Genomic DNA, 25,330 nt, shown 5'->3' with positions numbered 1-25,330 from the left:
GGAGAATAGAGAAAACACCTGCTGAGCATCCAGATGATCACTAGGGAGTGTGTGTCCAGAAGCCCTCTTTTCAGTGCCACAAGCTTGGGGGCATACAGATAGGTTCAAAGACCTTCACAGAGCAATGGGACTTTGGCATTTTCTCCCATCTTTCCCATATCCTCTGGGTTCTCAGGTAAAAAGAAATATGGTGAGAATACAGGACTGTCTAAGAGTAATGGCTAAGTTAATAACCTGCCTTGTAAAAGAAGAAACTGAGATGTTTCACTTGCTGCACAATCTGTAAGAAGGTACTTTGATAGCTCAGTATATTAAGTTTATTTCATAACCTCGTCCCACCTCACTATTAAACAGCCAAGTTGCCAGGTGTGCTCCAATTAAAGTTAACCTCTGTCCTTCTGAGAGAATTGCAGAAGGAGGGTGCTTTAAGGACCCTTGGAAATATCACCATATTATATGAAAGGTAAAAATCAAGTTTGGACATTTATGTTGTATTTTCCCAAAATCAGACTACCAAGATGGAAACTAAGGTTTTTTGGCTCTCAGTAGATGGCACATTGATGAGTCACACTCCTTCCATTGAAGCTTCTAGCAATTTCATAACCAGCCTATAGAAGATACCAAGCACATATGTAACTTTTGATTTAGGGTTCAAATCATTGATTGAAAACAACAGGATATCCTCAGAAAATAAATGAAAGATAAAAGGCACCTATAATTCATCTTTCAAGACTGATCTGATGACCTATCTCAAGATTTGCAAGCCGATGTCACAGACTGTTTTTTAAGGGAGATGGGTTAGGTCCATATAATGTTTAGGGATTTAAAAGTTGATGCTTGATGATGCAAAGTGGTTTGTAGTGATTGTCGTTTCGTTTTCTCAGGGATCACCCACTTTCTTTGAAATCTGGTGCAGAATTGTCATCTAAAGTGCATGACAAATTTGCCAATGTCTAAATTACAGTGTATGCCTTTTGCCATGGTTGAAAGTGATAGTAAAATTTTGTGAATTTTAAGCAGATTCTGATTTAAATATTGTTTTAAAGATTTGAAAGGTGCATTATTTATTGTTTCTTGTCAGCATTATCTTGTAGAAATTGTAAGGGTTAACAAATTGGTTGTTCTCTGTCAAAATTACTGAACCAGTCTTACAACTTCTTTTAATTCACTTATTTCATAAGGAGAGAAAGATCTTTGAAAGAGTAGCTATTTTTAAGCCAATCCTAAGCATATTCCTTCCTTTATCCTTCCCCCTAATTTGTGAGGTCAATGATATCCACCCATTTGACTGATAGCAAATCCCATCTGTATGAAATCAGCTTATCTAAATACATTAGGAATGCACAGCAGGCCTGTTTCATGGAAATTAAATTGGTGAATAACTTTGTGGTGAGAAAATCATGAGGTCATGGCCACTATTGCTTTAAAACTAAATGAGCAAATCTTTCAATCAGTTTGCTTTTGCTCTTTCCATACTCAGAGTTCAGTGGTCATTTTCCTCTCAGAGTTTGACATTCAGAGCATCTCTAAAGCCAGAAAATAAGAGCAAGGTTAGCTGTTGGGGTTGGGGGTGCGCTGATGAAGTGTGAGGTAAGCAATAACCCTGACTGATGAGGTGTGAATATATTGCCTCAAATACTGCTCAAAAGTTTGTGATATGAATTAGAACTATTATGTCTTTGAGATAATCTTAGTATAGACATTATATTTGGAGACTTCTGTGTATTATGTTAGCATATTTTGCTTAGAGACAAAGAAGTAAGATTCTATACAGTAAAATGGTAGCTGGGGGTGGGGGTCATATCAATTTAAAGAAAAATAATTTTGTTATGGGCTACTCTGTGTTGGGAAAGTACTTCTACTTGGTATCTCCTCATTCCAGGTTAAAAACCTGAAATCTAGGAGGTGAGCATTGCTTAGGATAATCATCTCTTAAGAGTTATAAACATAGCTTAGGCAATAACTCATGAGAAAATACTTGTTTGTTGCTTCTCTATTTCCCCTTTCACATTTCCTAAGGAAGCCCTTTAAAACATGTGCATGTTCATGATATACCAAGCCTTCCCTTATCAAAGTCATACCTAAGTAACTAAGATACGATGAATAAAGGTTTTTTTAGAAAAAATTTTGGTGCAAAGAATTATGTCAATATGTTTTTAAAATGTGCTTATTCTTAAGATCCGTGTATCTGATCTCAGCACATCCCAATAGTTTGTAAAATGAAGGACTGCCTATTGTTAAATGATGCTCAGGTATCAACAGAGCAAATAGAGTGATACTTGGTGGGAAAGTGGGGTGAGGGGAACAGTCATGGTTGGGAGAACAGGACGTCTTCTAGAACAGTGTTTATTCTAAGGAAATAACAAGGTTGAATCCCTTTGACTCTATGCTTTGATGTCCTCTGGGTCATCTGATGATACACCTATTTTCGTGAGTGGTAGGATGTTTATGAAGAAGGTGGTGAAAAAGGCAAGAAAATTTTCCCAGGAATTCTGTAATACACTGTAAAAAGATATACATGATTAATGCAAAAAAATTCTCATGAGGACATTCATGTCTTATTCCTCTGAAGTTTATTTGCTACAATACATTTGCCATGGAATTGTATGTGAATACTCTTCCAATTTAATTTCAGTATAAATATGGTAGGGTATATAAGTAGAAAAAATGAAGGTGGAACTGGTTGTAAGCAGAGGTTATTTAGGAAATAATCTCTGTAATGCAGAGCTTCCCTACATTTCAAGACACACATTAAAAATGGGAATGTTTGTTAAAATATCCTGAGGTTAGCCAATGAACATGATGGAGGCTGGGAGCTCCAATTACCCCAGGCACTATACGCCACCCCAAGGTGCACACCTGTAGCCCATCTGCAAGGCATAAATCTGTAAATCATCTGTAACACACTGATGAGAAAGCTCTGCACAAGTGTGACTTTTTGCAAGTAGATTTCCATCTTTTCCATCTTCATAGGTAACACTCCACATGCACTCAATTTGATCCTCAACTCAGCAGCTTATTTATTAGTAAATGTATCTGATTTGTGCTAATCACAAAAATTATTCTTTACTCTGAGTTTTTATGAAGAACCTGGCCACTTTGTCTCAATTACAGCTATATGTAACACAGAGTCATTAAATAACTAAAATTCACGCAAGCTGAAAGAAAAAGGCATGCTCTTCAGTAAAATCTTTGGCATTTCAGGTCTTCTAAGAAATAACCACATCCACCTCATCTTTGTGAGAGGTCTTTATTTCCTAATCTGATGATGACACAGTAATAAAACAAAAAAGTGCATGAGTCCATCTATTATCTTCCCTGAGCCTGAAAAACAAAATAACCTATGCTCCAACCCTAATCCCAAATCCACTCTCTTCCCACATTCACCACCACCAGAGTCATATCCACCTCTTCTTTTCTCTCGATATTGCATGTTGGAAGAGATAATTTAAAAAGTAGTAATTGAGTCATCCAATAGTCTTTAGTTGCAGCAATTTCACACTCTAGCTACACATTACAATAAACTGGGAAGCTTTAAAAATTTACCAGGTGCCATTAAATACTATTCTTCCATAAGGATGGAGAGACAAGATGCCCCAGATAAAATAAAATAGTTTAGAAATAATCTGAGGCAATTAATGTGCTGAAATGCAATACAAAGATGAGCTCATAGAAAGTACTGATTATTGTTAGCATTGAAGTTTTAAAGAACAAGGTTCAGAGAAGCTGGGGCTTGAGTTGGAAAGTGCAAAGGATATCCTCAGGTAAAGACCAGAGAAGAGGGCCTGATGAGAGAACAGAGTATGAACACTATAGACAGACTCCAGGTAAACTCGGAGTGGTTGTGGAAAAGGAATGAGGCAGGCCTGGTTAGTTTTAATATTAATTTGAGAAGCAATAGGAATTGGTATTACATAACTGGGCAAATTCAGATGATGGAGATACTTGAAAATAACACCAAGAGTTCATCCTGGAGTTCAAATGATAATTAGAGGCTTTCATTGGAGAGGAAGGAAATGAGATTAGAAAGATAGGACAGTGCCCAAAGTCTCTGGGGTTCTTGAGGGCACCACTTGAAGACTGACTTCTGCAGCAGGTTTAATGACTTGAATCTATCACCCCTTCTCAGTATATACCTTTCTTGTTGCTCATTACCGTAAGTGTAAATATCCCTGATAACCAGTTTGTATGTACAACTATTACTATGTGTTTTCCTTTATAAAGCATGTCTCTGGGATTTCCTATTGCATAGCACCTAATAGCAACTAACAAAATGTAAGTTATAACAAATATTTCCAAGATGGTAATGAGCTCTTCTCTAGTTATATAGTCTTGGATACATCACTTAATCCCTCCGATCTTGGTTTACTACATTTTTGCAATGAATACACAAGATTTACGTATTTTCTAATCTTACATGTAGCATTAACTTCACATAAGTTTCTGATTATCATTCTCAGCCATATAAATGATAACATTTGTAAAGAGAAATTGCTTCATTCCTGGCCATTTACTCCCACTAGGTTTGAGCAATCTATTATTTATACAAGGAATTGTACAACTTTTGTTTTCTCTGGACAGTTCAAAAAAATAACTGATGTTTGACAAGAAGAAAAGAATATTGATCTTATTTATTTGTTTTTTGGGTTGATAAATAAAGGTAAATTTAAAAATCTGTAGGTTACACACTGTACTGGCATAAATATTTAAGATCAGTAAAGGAAATCATCAAACTATTGTCATTCATACATGAAACGTACAAAGCAAATAGTTATGATTTAAAGATTTTAATACATAATTAAAAATCGACAATTGAGTATTACATAGTTATGTAACATTGATACTGTTAGATATGTGGATGTATATATTTTTCTTTCCAGTAAAATAGTTTCATGCTTATAAAAGTCACCCTAGGTCAACTTGGGACAAAGAAAACAATGTACAGTAGAAATAAACCAAGTATTAAATAGAATATATAGGTAAGGAAAAAATATTATAAAGCAGTTACATTTTTGACACACACACACACACAAATAAATACACTTTTCTATTATTTGAAGGCAATTCACAATCATTTCCAGGAATTCCGTGAGAATTTAAGGCCATTTGTTCTAAAGAAATGCTTTAATTTAGACACAACTTCACAAAACTGTAATTCTTGTAAAAACTGTACATGCAAAAACTCTTTACAATTATTCGTGGACAGGCAGGTCAGTATATAGGAGTAGGTTATTTCACAAATGTGTTGTGCACTAAGTCACATATTTGTATATATTTTACTGGGAATTTCACAAAAGACTTCCAGCCTGTGCACCTTGTGTGGCAACGTGGAATGGTGATAACAAGAAATTCCGATCAAGAGAGCCAGTATCCCTTTGAATTAAAATATCTAGACAAGATATAATGGAATAAAAAGTTTAAAACATCTGCTACATAGTTCACAGTTAAATAGTCTTGGTTTCAGTCTTTCTAAATAGCATTATTATATAAGGATGCTACTTTTTACAAAGTATTTTCTGTGCATTTATAGATCACAATGTTTGACTTTTTATAATTTCTACTTAGTGTTACAAAATACAAACCAACTGCAGTCTAAATTTAGAACCCAAACTCCGTGAAAAATGCATGTTCAACCAGGAGACACATCTGCCGGGCTTAAACTCCCATACCCAGCAAACATTGCTGAGAAATTGTTTGTTAAGCAGATGTAGTTTCTTAAGACAATCCAGTTACTGAAAAATAGAAAAGCATTTTTCCCTTCCCTTATTTGCAATTGTGTTTGTCCAGACAGTCATTCAAAGAGATATTGCTCTTGTGATTATAGCTATTGCAATTTAGAAGACAAAGGATTCAGTATTTAAAACTCTTATTTTTAAGAACAGTTATAAAAGTATTGAAATTTAAAAAGTAGTAACATGTAAACATTGATACAGAGACTGCTTTCCTATACACATAGCAGTCGAAGACAGTATTTGAGTTAAAAACATAGTTTGTGCTTTTTCCCAACAATACATTGGAAATTAGCTGTTTCCGTTAAAAAAAAAAAAAAAAAAAAAAAAAAAAGAAAGATTTAGAGAAGACATCCGTACTTTGCTTCAAGCATTTAAACACTTTTTTCTGTTGCTCATGCAACAACCATATTTACAGTTTTGGTTTAGGAAGATATTTAATTTTGGATCCAAGAAAGCACATTAACTGCTGAAACCAAACTGAGAAAAGTATCTCATTGCCTGGTTCATTACAGAGCACCAGGCACAAAGCATTAACTCAGCAGTTCTGATTTGTAGTTGACATTAGCATTTCAGAGCACAGTCATATTTGAGTCTGTAATACATGTGTAGGTGGGGTGTATGGGGGAGGCGCAGGCGATGGCTTGATTCCTCGGGCTCTCATATAGGAGAGAAACTGCTCAGGGATCTCAGCTAGGACATCTTTAGCCAATCTAGCCATGCTCAGTATGTGGTTTCCACTTCTGTCAATATAATCCCTGAATGGCACAAACTAAAACAGAGACGAAAGCAAGTTATTTCACAGACTTTAGCAGGCTATGTAATAAACACAAAAAATCAACACATGTACACATTTGGTCATAGGAAAATCAGGGAATCTGAGAGTAAGGAGAGATGGATAACAATTATTACACATTTTTAAAAATATTCAATAGGCCAGGCATGGTGGCTCATGCCTGTAATCCCAGCACTTTGGGAGGCTGAAGTGGGTGGATTACCTGAGGTCAGGAGTTCAAGACCAGCCTGACTAACATGGTGAAACCCTGTCTCTACTGAAAATACAAAATTAGCTGGGTGCGGTGGCACACCCTTGTAATCCCAGCTACTCGTGAGGCTGAGGCAGGAGAATTGCTTGAGCCCAGGAGGCAGAGGTTGCAGTGAGCCGAGATCATGCCACTGCACTCCAGCCTGGCCGACAGAGTGAGACTCTGTCTCAAAAAATAAAAAAAGAAATTCAATACACTAGAAATAGCTATAAGTGACTAAACTTATGTAATATATGCTTTATCTCAAAAGGAATGCAATCATTTTCTATGTTTTTCCTCCAATAACTCATGTCACTTAATCCTAATATGCTTATTATGTTGCCAAATGTCTTCTGCAGTTTTGGGTTCTATACCCAGCCTGAATCCCAACAGGATGGAGCATTTAACCTCTTTTGGGCTTGGTTTCCTGTCAAATGGAGTTAATACATGCCTAATTCAGCTTCTGATATAAAAATACTACCCAATTCTGGATAAGAAATGAGTATTACCCAATTCAGGGTAAAATATAATAGTGTACATTGTTAAAAAGTCCTAAACACATTAAAGTATTTTAATTATTTCTAAGACAAAATCACATGGACTATGAATATAGAATTCACACAGCTCATAGTAATAGGAAGCTGAAATATTCAGTACATTGAGTTTTGCATCAAATGTTGATTTTTGAGTATCTATTTGGGAAGACAGGAAAAAAGATCTTGGCATAAGATTTGGGTATATTTCTCATGGAAATATCATCATTCTAACAACATATATTAGGTTGAAGCAAAAAGTAATTGCAGTTTTTGCAGTAATTTGTGGTTTTTCAATGGCAAAAACCGCAATTACTTTTGCACCACCCTTAATAAAAATGATTACTATATCTTTATATATGTAATTATGTGAGAGCCCTTATCGGCTCAATACCAAATACTCCTGTAATAGATTGCCTGATTCCATTCTCATTTATAATGGTTACTTAAGTTAATAAACACTGTGCTGTTTGAGGGCATTAGTTCAATTTTCCCTTAGGGGCATAATGATGCTTGATGCAACTTTGAAGTGATTGGAACTGTGAATGTTGTGATAATTTAAGAGCACAGTAATTTTAGGTCTTCAGAGAAAAGGCAAAGTGAAGACATTTTAATATGTTGAATAATTTGAGTACAATATATAAAAATTTGAATTAAATCATTTTTCTCCTGGATGAAGACAAAGAACAATCCTGTCTCATGCTGTAAAATACCATTTTACATTTATTTTGAAAAATAAAATAAGTTTGTTTTTTATTTAAAGTTATTCAATATGTGCCTCTGGAAAACAATCATTATTGGAAGGAAGCATTTAAAATGATCAGGTTGCTACAGGTAAACCAAGAAAAATTTTAAGAAATCAAAGATTAGGTATAATGCCTTTTATGCAATGAAGGTAGTCTCTTTTAAAAGAAGAGAAGAAAACTATTCCTTTCTTTTTAAAATAAGACATTACAAGGAAGCACATGTATATGACTAAAATTTTACCTTATTTGTCTTTACACCCTATTTCCAGGAGGGAAACTCAGAGCAGTTTTTAGAAATAGGTATTTAAAAGGTGACATATCTTTCTCCTACTAAGGGCAAGAAAGGCAGCTTGCTAAGGGTGTGAAAAAAAAACTAACAATAAATGTGATCTTCCTTCAGAAGAGAATGAGAATTAGAACTTTTGTGAAGTGTTTATTCCCTAGCTATGGACAAGACTTGACATTTTTAACAGAAAAAAATCAAAGAGGTAAAAAAAAAAAACAAAAAAACAAATTGAGGTTAATTTTCTCTCTGAAACTATAATTAGAAAAGAGAAAATAGGAATCAACACAGTTAGGGATTAATGAGAAAATATATCTAATTGTAACTATAATTTACTTAGTTCTTATTCTAGAAGGTATAATGCTTTAAATGTTAACATTTAGTAATGTTGGTATGGTCAGTATACATGCAGTGGTCTTTAGACTTTTTTTTTTTGAAGAGTTTTTTTTTGTTTGTTTTTGAAAATGTATGTAGCTAATACACACATTTAATGGAAATGTTGGCAAACAGTTGATGCTTCTCTATGGAAAGGGGAGACCTCCCCTGCTTCTTTTATCTTACCTTTACCTCAACTTTGGTCTCATATTCTTTACCTTGCTCCTACATTATGGACATTAAACTCATTTAAGTTTTTACCTCCCTATTCTCAGAAACTTTGGAATTAGACTTCCCAGTTTCAAAGCCTGGTTCTGCTGCCTGTTGTCTGCATGATCTTGAGCAGGTTATTTTCTACTCTTTGCCTCAGTTTCTTCTTCTATAAAATAAAAACCAGATGGCTTCACGGCAAATTCCACCAAACTTTTAAAGAACTAACACAAATTCTTCTCAAACTGTTTTTTAAAATTGAAGTGGGGAGTTCTCAGCAACGTGGAAAGGAACTGGCCAGCAACCTAGCTTAAAGGATCCTCCATAAGCGCCAGACAAGTCTGTGCACAGACCAGAGAATAGACACTGTGGGAGCCGTAAAGTATTTCCTTGGTGGTTGCGACCAAGCCTTTCAGGTCTGTTCCAAGATGGCCGAGTAGGAACAGCTCTGGTCTGCAGCTCCCAGTGTGACAGACACAGAAGATGGGTGATTTCTGCATTTTCAACTGAGGTACCTGGATCATCTCACTGGGACTGGTTGGACAGTGGGTGCAGCCCACAGAGGGTGAGCTGAAGCAGTGTGGGGTGTCACCTCACCTGGGAAGTGCAAGCGGTTGGGGGATTTCCCTTTCCTAGCCAAGGTAAGCCATGACAGACTGTACCTGGAAAAAGGGGACACTCCTGCCCAAATACTGTGCTTTTCCCATGGTCTTAGCAACTGGCAGACCAGGAGACTCTCTCCTGTGCCTGGTTTGGTGGGTCCCATTCCCACGGAGCCTTGCTTACAGCCAGTGCAGCAGTCTGAGATCAACCTGCGAGGCTGCAGCCTGGTGGGGGGAGGGGTGTCCACCATTTCTGAGGCTTGAGTAGGTAAACAAAGTGGCAAGGAAGCTCGAACTGGGTGGAGCCCACTGCAGCTCAACAAGGCCTACTGCCTCTATAAACACCACCTCTGTGGGTAGGGCACAGCTGAAAAAAGGCAGCAGAAACTTCTGCAGACTTAAACATCCCTGTCTGACAGCTCTGGAGAGAGCAGTGGTTCTCCCAGCATGGCGTTTGAGCTCTGAGAATGAACAGACTGCCTCCTCAAGTGGGTCCCTGACCCCCGTATAGCGTAACTGGGAGACACCTCCCAGTAGGGGCCGACAGACACCTCATATAGCCAGGTACCCCTCTGGGACGAAGCTTCCAGAGGAAGGATCAGACAGCAATATTTTCAGTTCTGCAATATTTGCTGTTCTGCAGCCTCCACTGGTGATACCCAGGAAAACGGTCTGGAGTGGACCCCCAGCAAACTCTAAAAGACCTGCAGCTGAGGGACCTGTTAGAAGGAGAACTAACAAACAGAAAGCAGTAGCATCAAAATCAATAAAAAGGACATCCACACCAAAACCACATCTATAGGTCACCAACATCAAAGACCAAAGGTAGATAAAACCACAAAGATGGGGAGAAACCAAAGCAGAAAAGGTGAAAATTCTAAAAACCAGAGCGCCACTTCTCCACCAAAAGATCACAACTCCTTGCCAGTAATGGAACGAAGATGGATGGAGAATGAGTTTGACGAGTTGACAGAAGTAGGCTTCAGAAGGTCGGTAATAACAAACTTCTCTGAGTTAAAGAAGCATGTTCTAACCCATCACAAGGAAGCTAAAAACCTTGAAAAAAGGTTAGACGAATGACTAACTAGAATAAACAGTGTAGAGAAGACCTTAAATGACCTGATGGAGCTGAAAACCATGGCACGAGAACTACGTGATGCATGCACAAGCTTCAATAGCTGATTCAATCAAGTAGAAGAAAGGATATCAGTGATTGAAGATCAAATTAATGAAATAAAGCAAGAAGACAAGATTAGAAAAAAAAGAGTAAAAAGAAACGAGCAAAGCCTCCAAGAAATATGAGACTATGTGAAAAGACCAAATCTACATTTGATTGGTGTACCTGAAAGTGACGGGAAAAATGGAACCAAGTTGGAAAACACTCTGCAGGATATTATCCAGGAGAACTTCCCCAACCTAGCAAGGCAAGCCAACATTCAAATTCAGGAAATACAGAGAACACCAAAAGGTACTCCGCAAGAAGAGCAACCCCAAGACATATAATTGTCAGATTCACCTAGGTTGAAATGAAGGAAAAAATGTTAAGGGCAGCCAGAGAGAAAGGTTGGGTTACCCACAAAGGGAAACTCATCAGAGTAACAGTGGATCTCTCAGCAGAAACCCTACAAGCCAGAAGAGAGTGGGGGCCAATATTCAACATTCTTAAAGAAAAGAATTTTCAAGCCAGAATTTCATATCCAGCCAAACTAAGCTTCATAAGTGAAGGAGAAATAAAAACCTTTACAGGCAAGCACATGCTGAGAGATTTTGTCACCACCAGGCCTGCCTTACAAGAGCTCCTGAAGGAAACACTAAATATGGAAAGGAATAACTTGTACCAGCCACTGCAAAAACATGCCAAAGTGTAAAGACCATTAATGCTATGAAGAAACTGCATCAATTAATGGGCAAAATAACCAGCTAACATCATAATGACAGGATCAACTTCACACATAACAATATTAACCTTAAATGTAAATGGGCTAAATGCCCCAATTAAAAGACACAGACTGGCAAACTGGATAGTCAAGACCCATCAGTGTCCTGTACTCAGGAGACCAATCTCACATGCAGAGACACACATAGGCTCAAAATGAAGGGATGGAGGAAGATCTACCAAGCAAATGGAAAGAAAAAAAAAAAGCGGGGATTGCAATGCTAGTCTCTGATAAAACAGACTTTAAACCAACAAAGATCAAAAAAGACAAAGAAGGCCATTACATAATGGTAAAGGGATCAATTCAACAAGAAGAGCTAACTATCCTAAATATATATGCACCCAATACAAGAGCACCCAGATTCATAAAGCAAGTCCTTAGAGACCTACGAAGAGACTTAGACTCCCACACAATAATAATGGGAGACTTTAACACCCCACTGTCAATATTAGACAGATCGACAAGACAGAAGGTTAACAAGGATATACAGGAATTGAACTCAGCTCTGCACCAAGCAGAACTAATAGACATCTACAGAACTCTCTACTCCAAATCAACAGAATACACATTCTTCTCAGCACCACATCGCACGTATTCCAAAATTGACCACAGAGTTGGAAGTAAAGCGCTCCTCAGCAAATGTAAAAGAACAAAAATCACAACAAACTCTCTCTCAGACCACAGTGCAATCAAATTAGAACTCAGGATTAAGAAACTCACTCAAAACCGCACAACTATATGGAAACTGAACAACCTGCTCAATGTGCAAAAATCACAAGCATTCCTATACACCAATAACAGAGAGCCAAATCATGAGTGAACTCCCATTCACAACTGCTACAAAGAGAATAAAATACTTAGGAATCCAACTTACAAGGGATGTGAAGGACCTCTTCAAGGAGAACTACAAAACCACTGCTCAATGAAATAAAAGAGGACACAAATAAATGGAAGAACATTCCATGCTCATGGCTAGGAAGAATCAATATCATGAAAATGGCCATACTGCCCAAGGCAATTTATAGATTCAATGCCATCCCCATCAAGCTACCAATGACTTTCTTCACAGAAATGGAAAAAACTACTTTAAAGTTCCTATGGAACCAAAAAAGAGCCTGCATTGCCAAGACAATCCTAAGCAAAAAGAACAAAACTGGAGGCATCCAGCTACCTGACTTCAAACTATACTACAAGGCTACAGTAACCAAAACAGCATGGTACTGGTACCAAAACACAGATATGGACCGATGGAACAGAACAGAGGCCTCAGAAATAACACCATACATCTACAACCATCTGATCTTTGACAAACCTGAGAAAAACAAGCAATGGGGAAAGGATTCGCTATTTAATAAATGGTGCTGGGAAAACTGGCTAGCCATATGTAGAAAGCTGAAACAGCATCCTTTTCTTACACCTTATACAAAAATTAATTCAAGATGGATTAAAGACTTAAATCTTAGACTTAAAACCATAAAATCCCTAGAAGAAAACCTAGGCAATACCATTCAGGACACAGGCATAGAATAAAGACTTCATGACTAAAACACCAAAAGCAATGGCAACACAAGCCAAAATTGACAAATGGGATCTAATTAAACTAAAGAGCTTCTGCACAGCAAAAGACTACCATCAGAGTGAACAGGCAGCCTACAGAATGGGAGAAAATTTTTGCAATCTACCCATCTGACAACAGGCTAATATCCAGAATCTACTAAGCACTTAAACAAATTTATAAGAAAAAAACAACCCCATCTAAAAGTGGGCAAAGGATATGAACCGATACTTCTCAAAAGACATTTATGCAGCCAACAGACATACGAAAAAATGCTAATCATCACTGGTCATCAGAGAAATGCAAATCAAAACCACAATGAGATACCATCTCACACCAGTTAGAATGGCAATCATTAAAAAGTCAGGAAACAACAGATGCTGGAGAGGATGTAGAGAAATAAGAATGTTTTTACACTGTTGGTGGGAGTGTAAATTAGTTCAACTATTGTGGAAGACAGTGTGGCAATTCCTCAAGGACCTAGAACTAGAAATACCATTTGACCCAGCCATCCCATTACTGGGTATATATCCAAAGGATTATAAATCATGCTACTATAAAGACACATGCACATGTATGTTTATTGTGGCACTATTCACAACAGCAAAGACTTGGAACCAACCCAAATGTCCATCAATGATAGACTGGATTAAAAAAATGTGGCACACATATACCAGGGAATACTATGCAACCATAAAAAAGGATGAATTCATGTCCTTTGCAGGGACATGGATGAAGCTGTAAACCATCATTCTGAGCAAACTATCACAAGGACAGAAAACCAAACACTGCATATTCTCACTCATAGGTGGGAACTGAACAATGAGAACACTTGGACACAGGGTGGGGAACATCACACACTGGGGCCTGTTGGGGGTGGGGGACTTGGGGAGAGAGAGCATTAGGAGAAATACCTAATGTAAATGATGAGTTGATGGGTGCAGCAAACCAACATGGCACATATATACCTATGTAACAAACCTGCACGTTGTACCCTAGAACTTGAAGTATAATAAAAATAAGTAAATAAATAAAATTGAAGGGGAATGAATTCTTCCAAATGTATTCCACAAGGCCAGAACTACCCTGATACCAAAACCAGACAAGGACACAACAACAACAAAAATCTACAGGTTAATATTCCTGATGAACATAGATGCAAACATCTTCAACGAAATACTAGCAAACCAAATACAACAGCACATCAAAAAGATCAAGTAGGATTTATCTCAGGAATGCAAGGATGGTTCAATGTGTGCAAATCAATAAATGTGATACATCATATGAACAGAATGCAAGCAAAAAAAAAAAAACACATGATCTCGATAGATGCAGAAAAAGCATTTGATAAAATACAACATCCCTTCAGGATAAAAATTGTCTGTAAATTAGGTATAGAAGGAACATACCTCAACACAATAAAGGCCAATATGACAAACCCACAGCTAATATCATAGTGAATGGAGAATGTTGAAAACTTTTCCTCAAAGAACTCGAACAAGAGAAAGATGCCCATTTTCACCACCCTTATTCACCACGGCACTGGAAGTCCTAGCCAGAGAAATTAGGCAACAGAAAGAAATGAACAGCATCCAAATTGGAAAGCAAGAGATTAAGTTATTCCTGTTTGCAGCTGACATGATCTTATATATGGAAAACCCTGAGAATACCACAATACAACTGTCAGAACTAATAAGTGAATTCAGAAAAGTCATAAGATACAAAATCAACATACAACAATCAGTGGCATTTCTTTATACCAATGGCAAACTAGCTGAAAAAGAAATCAAGAAAGCAATCTCATTTATAATAGCCAAAAAAACTAGAAATAAGTTTAATCAAAGAGGTGAAAGATCTCTACAATAAAAACAATAAACCACTGATTAAAGAAATTTAAGAAGACACAAAAATAAAAATCTCATGTTCATGGATTGGAATAATTAATATTGTTAAAATGACCATACTACCCAAAGCAATCTACAGATTTAAAGTAATACTTGTCAAAATACCAAGACATTCTTTACAGAAATAGAAAAACACAATCCTAAAATTTGTTTGGAGCCACATAAGACTCCAAATAGCCAAAGCAATTCTGAGCCACAAGAAGAAAGCTGAAGGTATCACATTACCTGACTTCAAAATATATTACATAGCCATAGAAACCAAAACAGGAAGGCACTGGCATAAAAACAGACACATAGACCAATGGAACAGAATAGAGAACCCAGAAATAAATTCACATATTTACAGCCAACTGATTTTTGACAAATGCATCAAGAACATACACTGGGGAAAGAACACCCTTTTCATTAAATGGTGCTGGGATAACTGGATATCCATATGCAGAAGAATGAAACCACACCCTTATCTATCACCATAAAAAAATCAACTCAAGATGGGTTAAAGACTTAAATGTAAGATCCTAAACTATGAAACTGCTAGAAAGAAACCACAGGGGAAATGCATCAGGACATGAGTAGGCAAAAATAGCGTGAATAAGGCCTCCAAACTTAGGCAACAAAAGTAAAACTAGACAAATGGTATTATATTAAGCTAAAATCTTCTCAACAGCAAAGGAAGTAATCAAGAGAGTGAAGAGACAACCTTTTATTCATCTAATAAGGGATTAATATCCAGAATATACAATGAATTCAAACAATACCAAAACAAAAAACAAAAACAAAAAACAAAAAACAAAAACAAACCAAAAACACCCCACAAAGAATCTGATTTTAAAATGGACAAGTGACCTAAATAGATATTTCTCAAAAGAAGGCACACAAATGGCCAAAAATAAATGAGAAAATGCTGAAAGATCACTATGTATCAGGGAAATGCAAATCAAAACCACAATGAGATATCATCTCATCCCAGTTAGAATGGCTATTACCAAAAAGACAAAAATGTCAAATATTGATAAGGACGTAGAGAAAAGGGAACTCATACATTGTTGGTGGGAATGTAAATTATTACAACCATTATGGAAAAGAGAACTACCATATGCTTCAGCAATCCCACTACTGGGTATTTATCCAAATGAAAGGAAATCAGTATGTCAAATAAATAGCTGCATTGCCATGTTTATTGCAGCATTATTCACAATAGCCAGGATATGACATTGACCTAAGTCCATTCATTAACAGAGGAATGGATAAGGAAAGTGTAGCATATGTACACAATGAAATACTATTTCGCCATAAAAAATGAAATTCTGTCAATTGTGGCAGCATGGATGAGCCCGGAGGACACTATGTTAACTGAAATAAGCCAGGCACAGAAAAATAAATACCACATGTTCTCCCTCATGTGTGTAAGCTAAAAAAGTTGATCTCATAGAAATAGAGAGTAGAATAGTGGTTACTATAGGCTGGGAAGGATAGGTGGGGAAAGAGGGGTAAGGAGACTGTGGTTAATGGATACAAAATTACGGCTAGATAGGAAGAATAAATTCTGTTGTTCTCTAGCACTGTAGGGTTACCGTAGTTAATGATTATTTATTGAATATTTTTGAATAGCTAGAAGACAGAATTTTGAATGTCCCCAACACAAAAAAATAAATGTCTGAGATATGGGTATGCTATCCCTGATAGAATAATTATACATTGCATACATGTAATGAAATATCACACTGTACCCTATAAATATGTATAATGTCAATAATAAAATAAAAAGGATAATTACAGAATACCTATTTCATTGTTTTGTATTAAATAAGTTAAAACTTAAAGTGCTTAAACAGTAACAGTTCAATTTGTAATATGTATTATATATGAAAGCCATCATTATCATAATTACTATTTCTATTCATTAACTTACACATTTATATAGTCAATATAAAGCAATTTGTTAATAGTTTTCAATTTATATTCATATCAAACATTAAATATAAGGAAGATTATTATTAATTTTATCTCTTTCAAATTTGAGTACAGTATCAGTTATACAGTAATTCCTGGACTTTTCAAATTTTAAAACACTGTTGTTTCACCTTTTCAGCAAGTCCTACAGGATATGTGGATGTTTTTTAATTGAGGTAAACTGAATTTCACTTTTAAGAATTTTATGACACTGTGGAACATAAAAACTAAGGCTCATAATCATCACTATCCTTACAATACACACAGTTCTACTCTTCTTTAAAACATGTTTATAAATAAGAGGTAAAAAAGAAATCCTCAATTTCAACCTAGGATGGGAGTATACATCACATTTAGCTTAGGTTTGTTAGGTGAGTACAGAGTCTGATATTCCATTTGGACGTTAGGGGGCACTGCCCACAGGTTGAGAACCACTGTCATAGGAAGTCACTGTTATCAAACAGGAATATCCTTCATCCCACACTTATATTTGGAGTAGGATTAAAAAAAAGTCACTAGCCTAAACTAAACCTTTTCCAAAGGAACATTTATTTCTTCAGTCATGTCACAAGGTGTTACTTTATAAATGAGAAAAAAGACAAGTGACTTCAGAAATTTCCTTTACCTCTTATTTCAAATCTTAAAATTTTCATGACAAAATTGCCCTCTTTCTTAGAAGATTGCTCATATCCTTTTATATTTACAGGTTTCCACTCAACTTCTTAGGCCACTCTGTTTATTACCTCTATTAGTCTCTCATTTCTGATCCCTGTACCTGAGAACCTTTTGTCCAAAATAATTCCCACACGTTTGTGAATGCATGTTGACCATATGGTAATTTAGACCCTTATAATATTTAGTTTAGAAGAATAAATCAATTTTTACTTTACATTAATTTATTACATTCATGTAAAGAATACCAATAAATGCATTTTATTCTATAGGAAGTATGGTATACTTGTTACTCTACATCTTTTTTCAGCACCCACAAGTGTAGGGAAAATGTTCCACATGACTGCTCTAGCTGCTTGCTTTGCCTATTCGTAAAAATAAGTTTGAATTCATTTGGGCAAATGGGCTTTTAGTTGCTGCTCTGCTCAGTTTTGCTTTATTGTTCCTACTGTGCAGAGCTCCATTAGTGATTTTCAAGTCTAAGCCCTCAAGGTTATTATTCTCCTTTTAGTGGAAAATATGATTTAAATATAATTTTTAAGGAAATGATAAGCTGGCCAGCAGCTACATGCAGCCAGGGGGAATGGCACTGCCTTATATACAATGGCCAATCCACAGCATAAACAAACAAATAGCCTTTACGTATATTGACTTATGACAAGGTAGTAAGCTTTATTTGTGATTAGGTCTCATTGCCTCAATATTTAATTTCATATCACTATAGTATAAACAGTAAGCAGGATGGTTATTATTCTAAAACTTAAGTAACTTATTTTCTTATGTTAGGGCACAGCTATCATGAAATAATGACAAAAAAATGCCTTCCTACTGGACTGCACCAATGTACTGTACTGATAATAACGCATTTATTGAGCAACTGGTAGTTGGGAGGTCTTCTGCTAGGAGATTTAGCACAATATGTCATTTAATATTCACAAATATCTTATATACTTTTAATGCACATAAGAGGAAACTGAAACTTAGAAAGTTTAATTAACTTATCCAGGCTCAGCTCTGAGTATGTCAGAATCACTACTTGAACTCAAATGGATCTGACTTGAATTGATTAGCCACTTCAGTAATACAAAAAGGGTAATAGATCTTAATAATTTTATGTATAATTTTGTCTTTTAGGACAGTGTGTTATAATAGGAGTAACACAGGTTTTAGAACCAGAATACTCTTGGAAATCTGGATCTACCAACTTATGACCTAAATAACTTTCCAAAAGTTGTTTAACTTTTGATCTGGGGCTGGCTTCAGTTTTCTTATCTGTAAATAACTATGAGACAAACAATGACCGGTATTTTTAGGAAGATATAAAGTAATATGGGGACAAAGTGAAAATTCATCCAGGTGTGGCGAGTGAGGTCTTTGGAGAGGGCTGTGTGACAGGCTATACGTTGAGAAATTTGAAAGTATAGGATTTCGATCAGCACAGATGAGGAGGAAGAGTATTCCAGGTAAAATGACAAGTGAAAGTAAAAGCAAGAACCATGGAAATGTATGATGTGAAGTTAGTTTATTAAGATAAAGTACAGTGTGTTTGTCTGTTTCTGTGTGTATTTAGCTAAAAAAGAGCCTGAAGTCAGGTCACGGAGAATCTTAATTGCCATGTTTAGGTATTAGAATCAAAATTATACAGAATACATGTTAAGAATTTTAGAATCAGACATTTTAGGATTAAATCCTGGTCCACTTCTCATTAGCTGGGTGACTGTGGACAAGAGGAATTGAGCTAGCTTCATGTCCTTTTTTGTAAAATGCAATAATCAAAGTACCTGTCACATAAAGTTAATTAAGGACTGAGTGATTTAATTCTATAGCTCTTAGCCTGCCTAGCACATGAAACACTTAATAAAGGGTTAAATATCATTATACAAAAAGGAAGGTATTTAATATTTACTATACTAATAAAACCCCATCTACTACCCCTGATATTCTGCTGAACCTCAGCTACATACTATTATTTGCCACCTTAGGGTTTTCTTTGTCCACTTGAGAAATCTGGAATTTCAATTGTGTTGTGTGTATAAACTGGATTCGCTTCAAGCAGTGAGAAATGGAAAGCAGAGAAAAGGTAAGACAGCCTAAATAGACCCTATTATCTGATAATATTTTAGAGAATTGGTTTACAATATTTTCTGACCAGGGGAAGATTGAAAATATTATCCTGCATGTACACTTGCAACCCCACTATTCTAAATATTCAAGAGTGTTTCTCTCCTTTAAAATAATTCGCTTTAAAAACTTTTTAGTGACTGGTAGAACCTGGAAAACTCTGATGGTAGAAGGTTTAGCCTTATTCAAGGTGAGAGAGGAGGTGCCAATTCTTTTACACAATGTGAATGTAAATGATCAATGTGATATGTAAAGTACTGACCACCATGTAGAAACTTCTCTATGAAAGTAGAAATGAGTACATCAAATCTCTAACTCAATGCAGGAATGTAAGTCAAGATGCCACTGTCATTCAGGGTGCTACTAATTTCCTAGGGACATTTTAATTTCTTGTTCAGTAAATGTTAAGACCTCACTACTCTTCAGTTCAACTTTACATGGCAGAATCCCTTGAGTGTTCACCTGTATCCCCAGGTGTGTTCAAAATCTTTGGAATCCCAATGTTACTTTATGGTGATAGGCTGCTCTCAAGGATTCTAGCTTTTTTTTTTTTTCTTTCATTTTTGAGACGGAGTTTCGCTCTTGTTGTCCAGGCTGGAGTGCAATGGTATGATCTCGGCTCACTGCAATCTCCACCTCCTGGGCTCAAGCAATTCTCTTGCCTCCGCCTCCTGAGTAGCTGAGATTACAGGCGCCCGCCACCACATGCAGGTAATTTTTTGTATTTTTAGTAGAGACGGGATTTCACCATGTTGGCCAGGCGGGTCTTGAACTCTTGACCTCAGGTGATCCTCCCACCCCGGCCTCCCAAAGTGCTGGGATTACAGGCGTGAGCCACTATGCCCGGTTGGATTCTGACTTTCAAGAAGCAAAAACTTATATAATTATACTAGCATATACCTATGCTATTGGTAAGTAACAAAGTATTTTATGTCTGTTACTTCCTCTGAGACTCACAACATCATGGGAAGGGCAAAGATGAAAGAATTTGGAGTCTACAGATAATGAAACAAAGATAGAGAAATTTTTTTACTTGTTCAAGACCAGAGTGACTAAATAATTATAGTTTCATAGATCATTGGTGTCCTATCTCAATATTCTGTTCAATGTAGTATATCTATTGATTGATTAGTTTTGTGATCAAGGACAATTTTTATTAATGCAAATATGTTGTCACAAACATAACCTACTGGTCTTCTGAAAGGAAACCTTAATGATGTGAGTAATCTTAGCTATTTCCTAATGAAGAAAGTAATACCAAGCTTCTCTTAAGCATCATTTAAATAGAACTATGAGATATGAGGTTGCCTCTGCTAACTTGGTAAAAATGCATTAGAACAGAAACATAACATTCTAAAGACTTCAAATTCATACTTCCATGCACTAATTCGATTTTTTGGAAACTGAACAAATATTCTAGACAGCTTTTAAATAAAGTGTAATTACTTAGACCTATAATTATGCTGATGAGGTTAAGGTGAATAATCATGTGTCTAATTATGAAAAAAACACATAATGGGCCGGGCACGGTGGCTCATGCCTATAATCCCAGCACCTTGGGAGGCCGAGGCGGGCGGATCGCAAGGTCAGGAGATCGAGACCATTCTGGCTAACACAGTGAAACCCCATCTCTACTAAAAAAAAAAAAAACAAAAAAAAAATTAGCCGGGCATGGTGGCACGCACCTGTAGTCCCAGCTACTCGGGAGGCTGAGGCAGAAGAATGACGTTAACCCAGGAGACGGAGCTTGCAGTGAGCCGAGATCACACCACTGCACTCCAGCCTGGGCAACAGTGAGACTCTGCCTCAAAAAAAATAAATAAATAACACACACACGCATAATGAGCTTCTTAAGCAAATGACCATATCACCAGGTTCTTTTTCCCAGCTGCTGTTAACCTAATCATTTATGTGAGTGTGATTTTTACTGTATCAAGTACTTTAGGTTGAAAAGCTTACATCATATTCAATTATCTTTTTAAAAAAACTGTTTTACAGAAGTTTTTATTTTAAAATTTAATTTTGCTGACTAATGAAGAATAATTATTTTTGATCTTTATCAATGTTACTCTTTATATTATCATACTAACAGATTACTTTATATTATTACTTCCTCAAATTATTTCAAGTATTATTTGTTGTTCTTTTGTCTAAGAGTTCTATTTCAGGAATATATTTTATATGCATTATCTCACTTAATCTTCACAATTCTATTTATCCCCCAAAACACTGAAATCTATAAAGCTTATCCAAGTTATCATAGTGGAAAAGTCAGAATTTGAACCAAATTCTGTATGATCCCTGATAGAGCAGGAGCACAGTCATCTTGGGCAAACATGGCCACTTTAAGTCCCAGCTCCCTTTCTAGCCTCATGCATTTTAAGGAAATTACTTCTCTTCTAACTACAAGCAGCCACAAAGAGCAGACAGTAAAACACAGATAAGACAGCTTGAGCACAGAGGGAGGTGGGTGGGAAAGTCTCTTAGGCAACTGCCGAACTTTACCCTTATACAAGGGGCCCAGTAAAACAGTGGGCCTTGGTAAGCATATTCCTTCCCCTTCATGTGCGCTAAGATAGGGAAGCTAAAAGCAGACTCGGGGGATATGCCTGCAGTTGCAGAAAGATGTATGGGAACAGACACACAACTCTCCCTCCCAGGTAAGCACAACAAAGAGACACAGAAGCAGTACAAGCCTCTGATAAACTCTCCCACTCAGAATCCTTAAAAACTCTTGGTCTGTAAGAGAGTGCAGTTTCTGATCTAATTCAGTCAAAAGTCCCTCCCAGGTTTGAAAACCTGTTGACTGTCGAGCCACCCTTTGTGTTTCTCTCCTCTTTCTTTAATTCTTACAATCACAAATTATTTTCTATTAATGACTGTATTATGGGTGAATATATATGTTACTATTTAGGAAATAATATTAAAGTTCATCGTTTGCTCCCTTAAAATTTTGATACCATGTGCTTAAATGGTACTGAGACCTTCTTCCTTTTCTTATCCAAAAAGATATACTTCACAGCTTTTTTTCTGACATCCTAAAAATATGGAAATTTTATGCAACTATTTAGTTGAATTAACACCTTGCTTTCAATTATAATTTGGACTACATTTAATTACTGGTTGTTTATATTCACTTCCAGAGTAATACGCTTTACTTAAGTATTTTTCTTAATTCTAGCCTTTTCTATATGTAGATGTAATTTTTTAATATATGACATATTTTAGGATCTATTTCTCTATTTTTTCTAACCATAATGTATGAGGGAAGCATGAAAATACATACAAAGTTTTTGGTATATTTTTACTAAATTTATTCACTCTGAGTGTCTACCAGATTAAAACATATTTAGTTTTTGTTGAGACTAACAAATAGAAAAGCATCATTAAAAAGTCTGTTATATTTCTAGCTTCTAATTTTGTTAAAGATCCCAATGATATTTTCTAGCAATAGTAAAGTAGGAAAAGGTTTATTTCTTACCTGCACAATGTCTCTTTCAGCATATTTTCCTCTAGAGGAGACTCTTACATCATCTCCATCCAATTCGACCATTGCTTTAAGAGAAAATATGATCATTTATTCAGTACATTTTAGCCAAACACTAAAACAATGTGGACAATAAGGAAATCAAGATGTATGAAGTAGCAAAATGTGCTATGAAAAGACAGAAAGCATGTTGATCCCTTCATGTCTTCATTCATTTCTCACACAAAACTTGATTAAGTGTGCATTTTACAGACAAAGAAAGTGAACCAAGATCTTTTGTGACTCTTTGAAAGGTGAGCAGAGCCAGTCTCTGGGTGTATCTCTTTGTAGACCCTGTGAAACTGTCTCTGGGTCTATCTCTCCATTCTACCAGTTCTAAACTTCGGGTTATATGGTTGCATGACTGATTGAGCAAGTGATGTTAATCCATCACATTTTAATTTTTCTTTCTAATTTAAGAAGCTTGGCCTTAATCATCATATAATTTTCAATTACAAGTTGAACTTTATTTTCATTGAAACTACGGCAGAGCCATACACATACACACACACACATGCATACACACAAACTGCCTGATTTTTACTTTACAAATAGATTTAAAAACAGAGGCATTTTCTCTGCTCTTATACTGATTGGATAAAGTATGATTTTTCTGAAGTACAATTTTTTTGTTGATTAAGAAATAATTTTGACATTTCCTAGATCAGCTGGTATTTGGAAATGCTGGGATATAATGGGACAGCTGGTGATACAGTAATGCAGTGCTGCAATTAAGAACATTTTCTAGGGTTTATTAAGTTTTCAGTGAGAATTCTCTAAATAATTAATTACATGAGGAATGCTAATTTGTGCTTAAAGTATAATTCTATTACTGATAATTCATTTTGTATACACATGACATTCACCAGACTCCAGAGAGCTGCTTACAATTATAATTTTGGCCTCATCACCCATCTCCCCGGCCCCAATACTGCTCAGTCAGCATACAATCCTCACTTCTTTACTCTTTTCTTCAGTGCTTAGATAATGTATTTGGGTTGAAAACATTGTTTTCAATTTTACCTTTCTACACATGTTCATGAGTCAATGCTTGGGCTGAAACGCTGCTAGTATACATAATTAACAGAGAGCTACTGTTCAATAATTTGTCAAGGTATACAATATATAATTATGTAAAATCTGTATATTACCAATAATAAGATAATTATTCCAATGCAGAAGACATTTTTTAATCTCCCTTACTTCTTGGATATGTAAATATAACTCATTATGTTCAAATACTTTCAGTAATTAATACTTTTTATATCTAAATTTGCTTTTACAATTTTCACATTACTTTGGGACATAAATATGCACCAATAGTAACACTCAGTGGTCACAAACACTTCTCCATTATTCTCTAATATGTTAATAATTTACAACAATTACCCTATACACATGCTAAAATGGGAAACAAGAATTAGATGATAATCTAGGTCTCACTTTCCACAGTCTTCTACAATCCCCATTGGTCTTTGTGTTTCATTCCAATTAATGAAGAAAAGGACAGTCATTTAGGCAATACTGTATTAGCATGAAGTCCTATAAAATATCTCCCACTTTTCAGCATGTCTGGTTTAAAACACTGTAGACAGCAAGAAGTGGAGGCTGTGCTTTTGAGAGCAAGAAGAGAGATGGTGTGTAAGTGGTGGAGGGGTCAGGTCTGCTCTTCAGGTGTGCAGACCATCTGGTCCTCAAGCAGGTGGAGATTATGAACCCCAGTCTCCCACCATTACCTCTTCCTGGAAAGGTGTATGAGACAGATCTGCATTTCTTTCTAGCCATGGGAGACACAATGAAGTTAGAAACCCTTTTATTTATCCCCTTCGTCTAACTCGAATCAAAGCAGATAGCCAGATGCTGCTTTAATTTGACTTTTTGGCTGCCTTTTAAGTATAAAGAAATCTTGCTTTGAGAAATCTTTCTTTATTATTAATAAAGGTTCTTTTTTAGTACTGAAAAAGAGTCACTGGGGAAATTTATGTAGATAGTTTTAAAGTGGTCTTATCAAAATACAGAGTTAAATTTAAATAATCTAATAGTCTATTCTTATTTCCTGTACCTTCAAAGGACAGATGGCAACATATTGTATTTCTTGCCCATGCAAACAATGTCTTTCAGGTTAAAAATTGTGTAGATGTTGGCTTTATGTGGTTAGC

The 25,330-nt window shown here is 36.0% G+C and overlaps 1 protein-coding gene across 1 annotated transcript in view; it reads right to left on the bottom strand.

Moving 5' to 3' along the window:
• Window positions 1–6,038: 6,038 nt before the first annotated feature.
• Window positions 6,039–25,330, bottom strand: part of CPNE8 (copine 8) — a 255,945-nt gene continuing 236,653 nt past the window's right edge. The window contains exons 19-20 of the mRNA XM_004052956.5: window positions 23,127–23,200; window positions 6,039–6,501 (exon numbers count right to left, since the gene is read on the bottom strand). Of these exons, the coding sequence (XP_004053004.2) occupies window positions 6,313–6,501; window positions 23,127–23,200 (263 nt within the window). The 3' untranslated portion in view covers window positions 6,039–6,312. The remainder of the gene's footprint in view (window positions 6,502–23,126; window positions 23,201–25,330) is intronic.

Source organism: Gorilla gorilla, chromosome 10 (assembly GCF_029281585.2).
Source record: "Gorilla gorilla gorilla isolate KB3781 chromosome 10, NHGRI_mGorGor1-v2.1_pri, whole genome shotgun sequence".
In the NCBI taxonomy this organism is placed as follows: Eukaryota; Metazoa; Chordata; class Mammalia; order Primates; family Hominidae; genus Gorilla; species Gorilla gorilla.
This window is presented reverse-complemented; position numbering and strand designations above follow the sequence as displayed.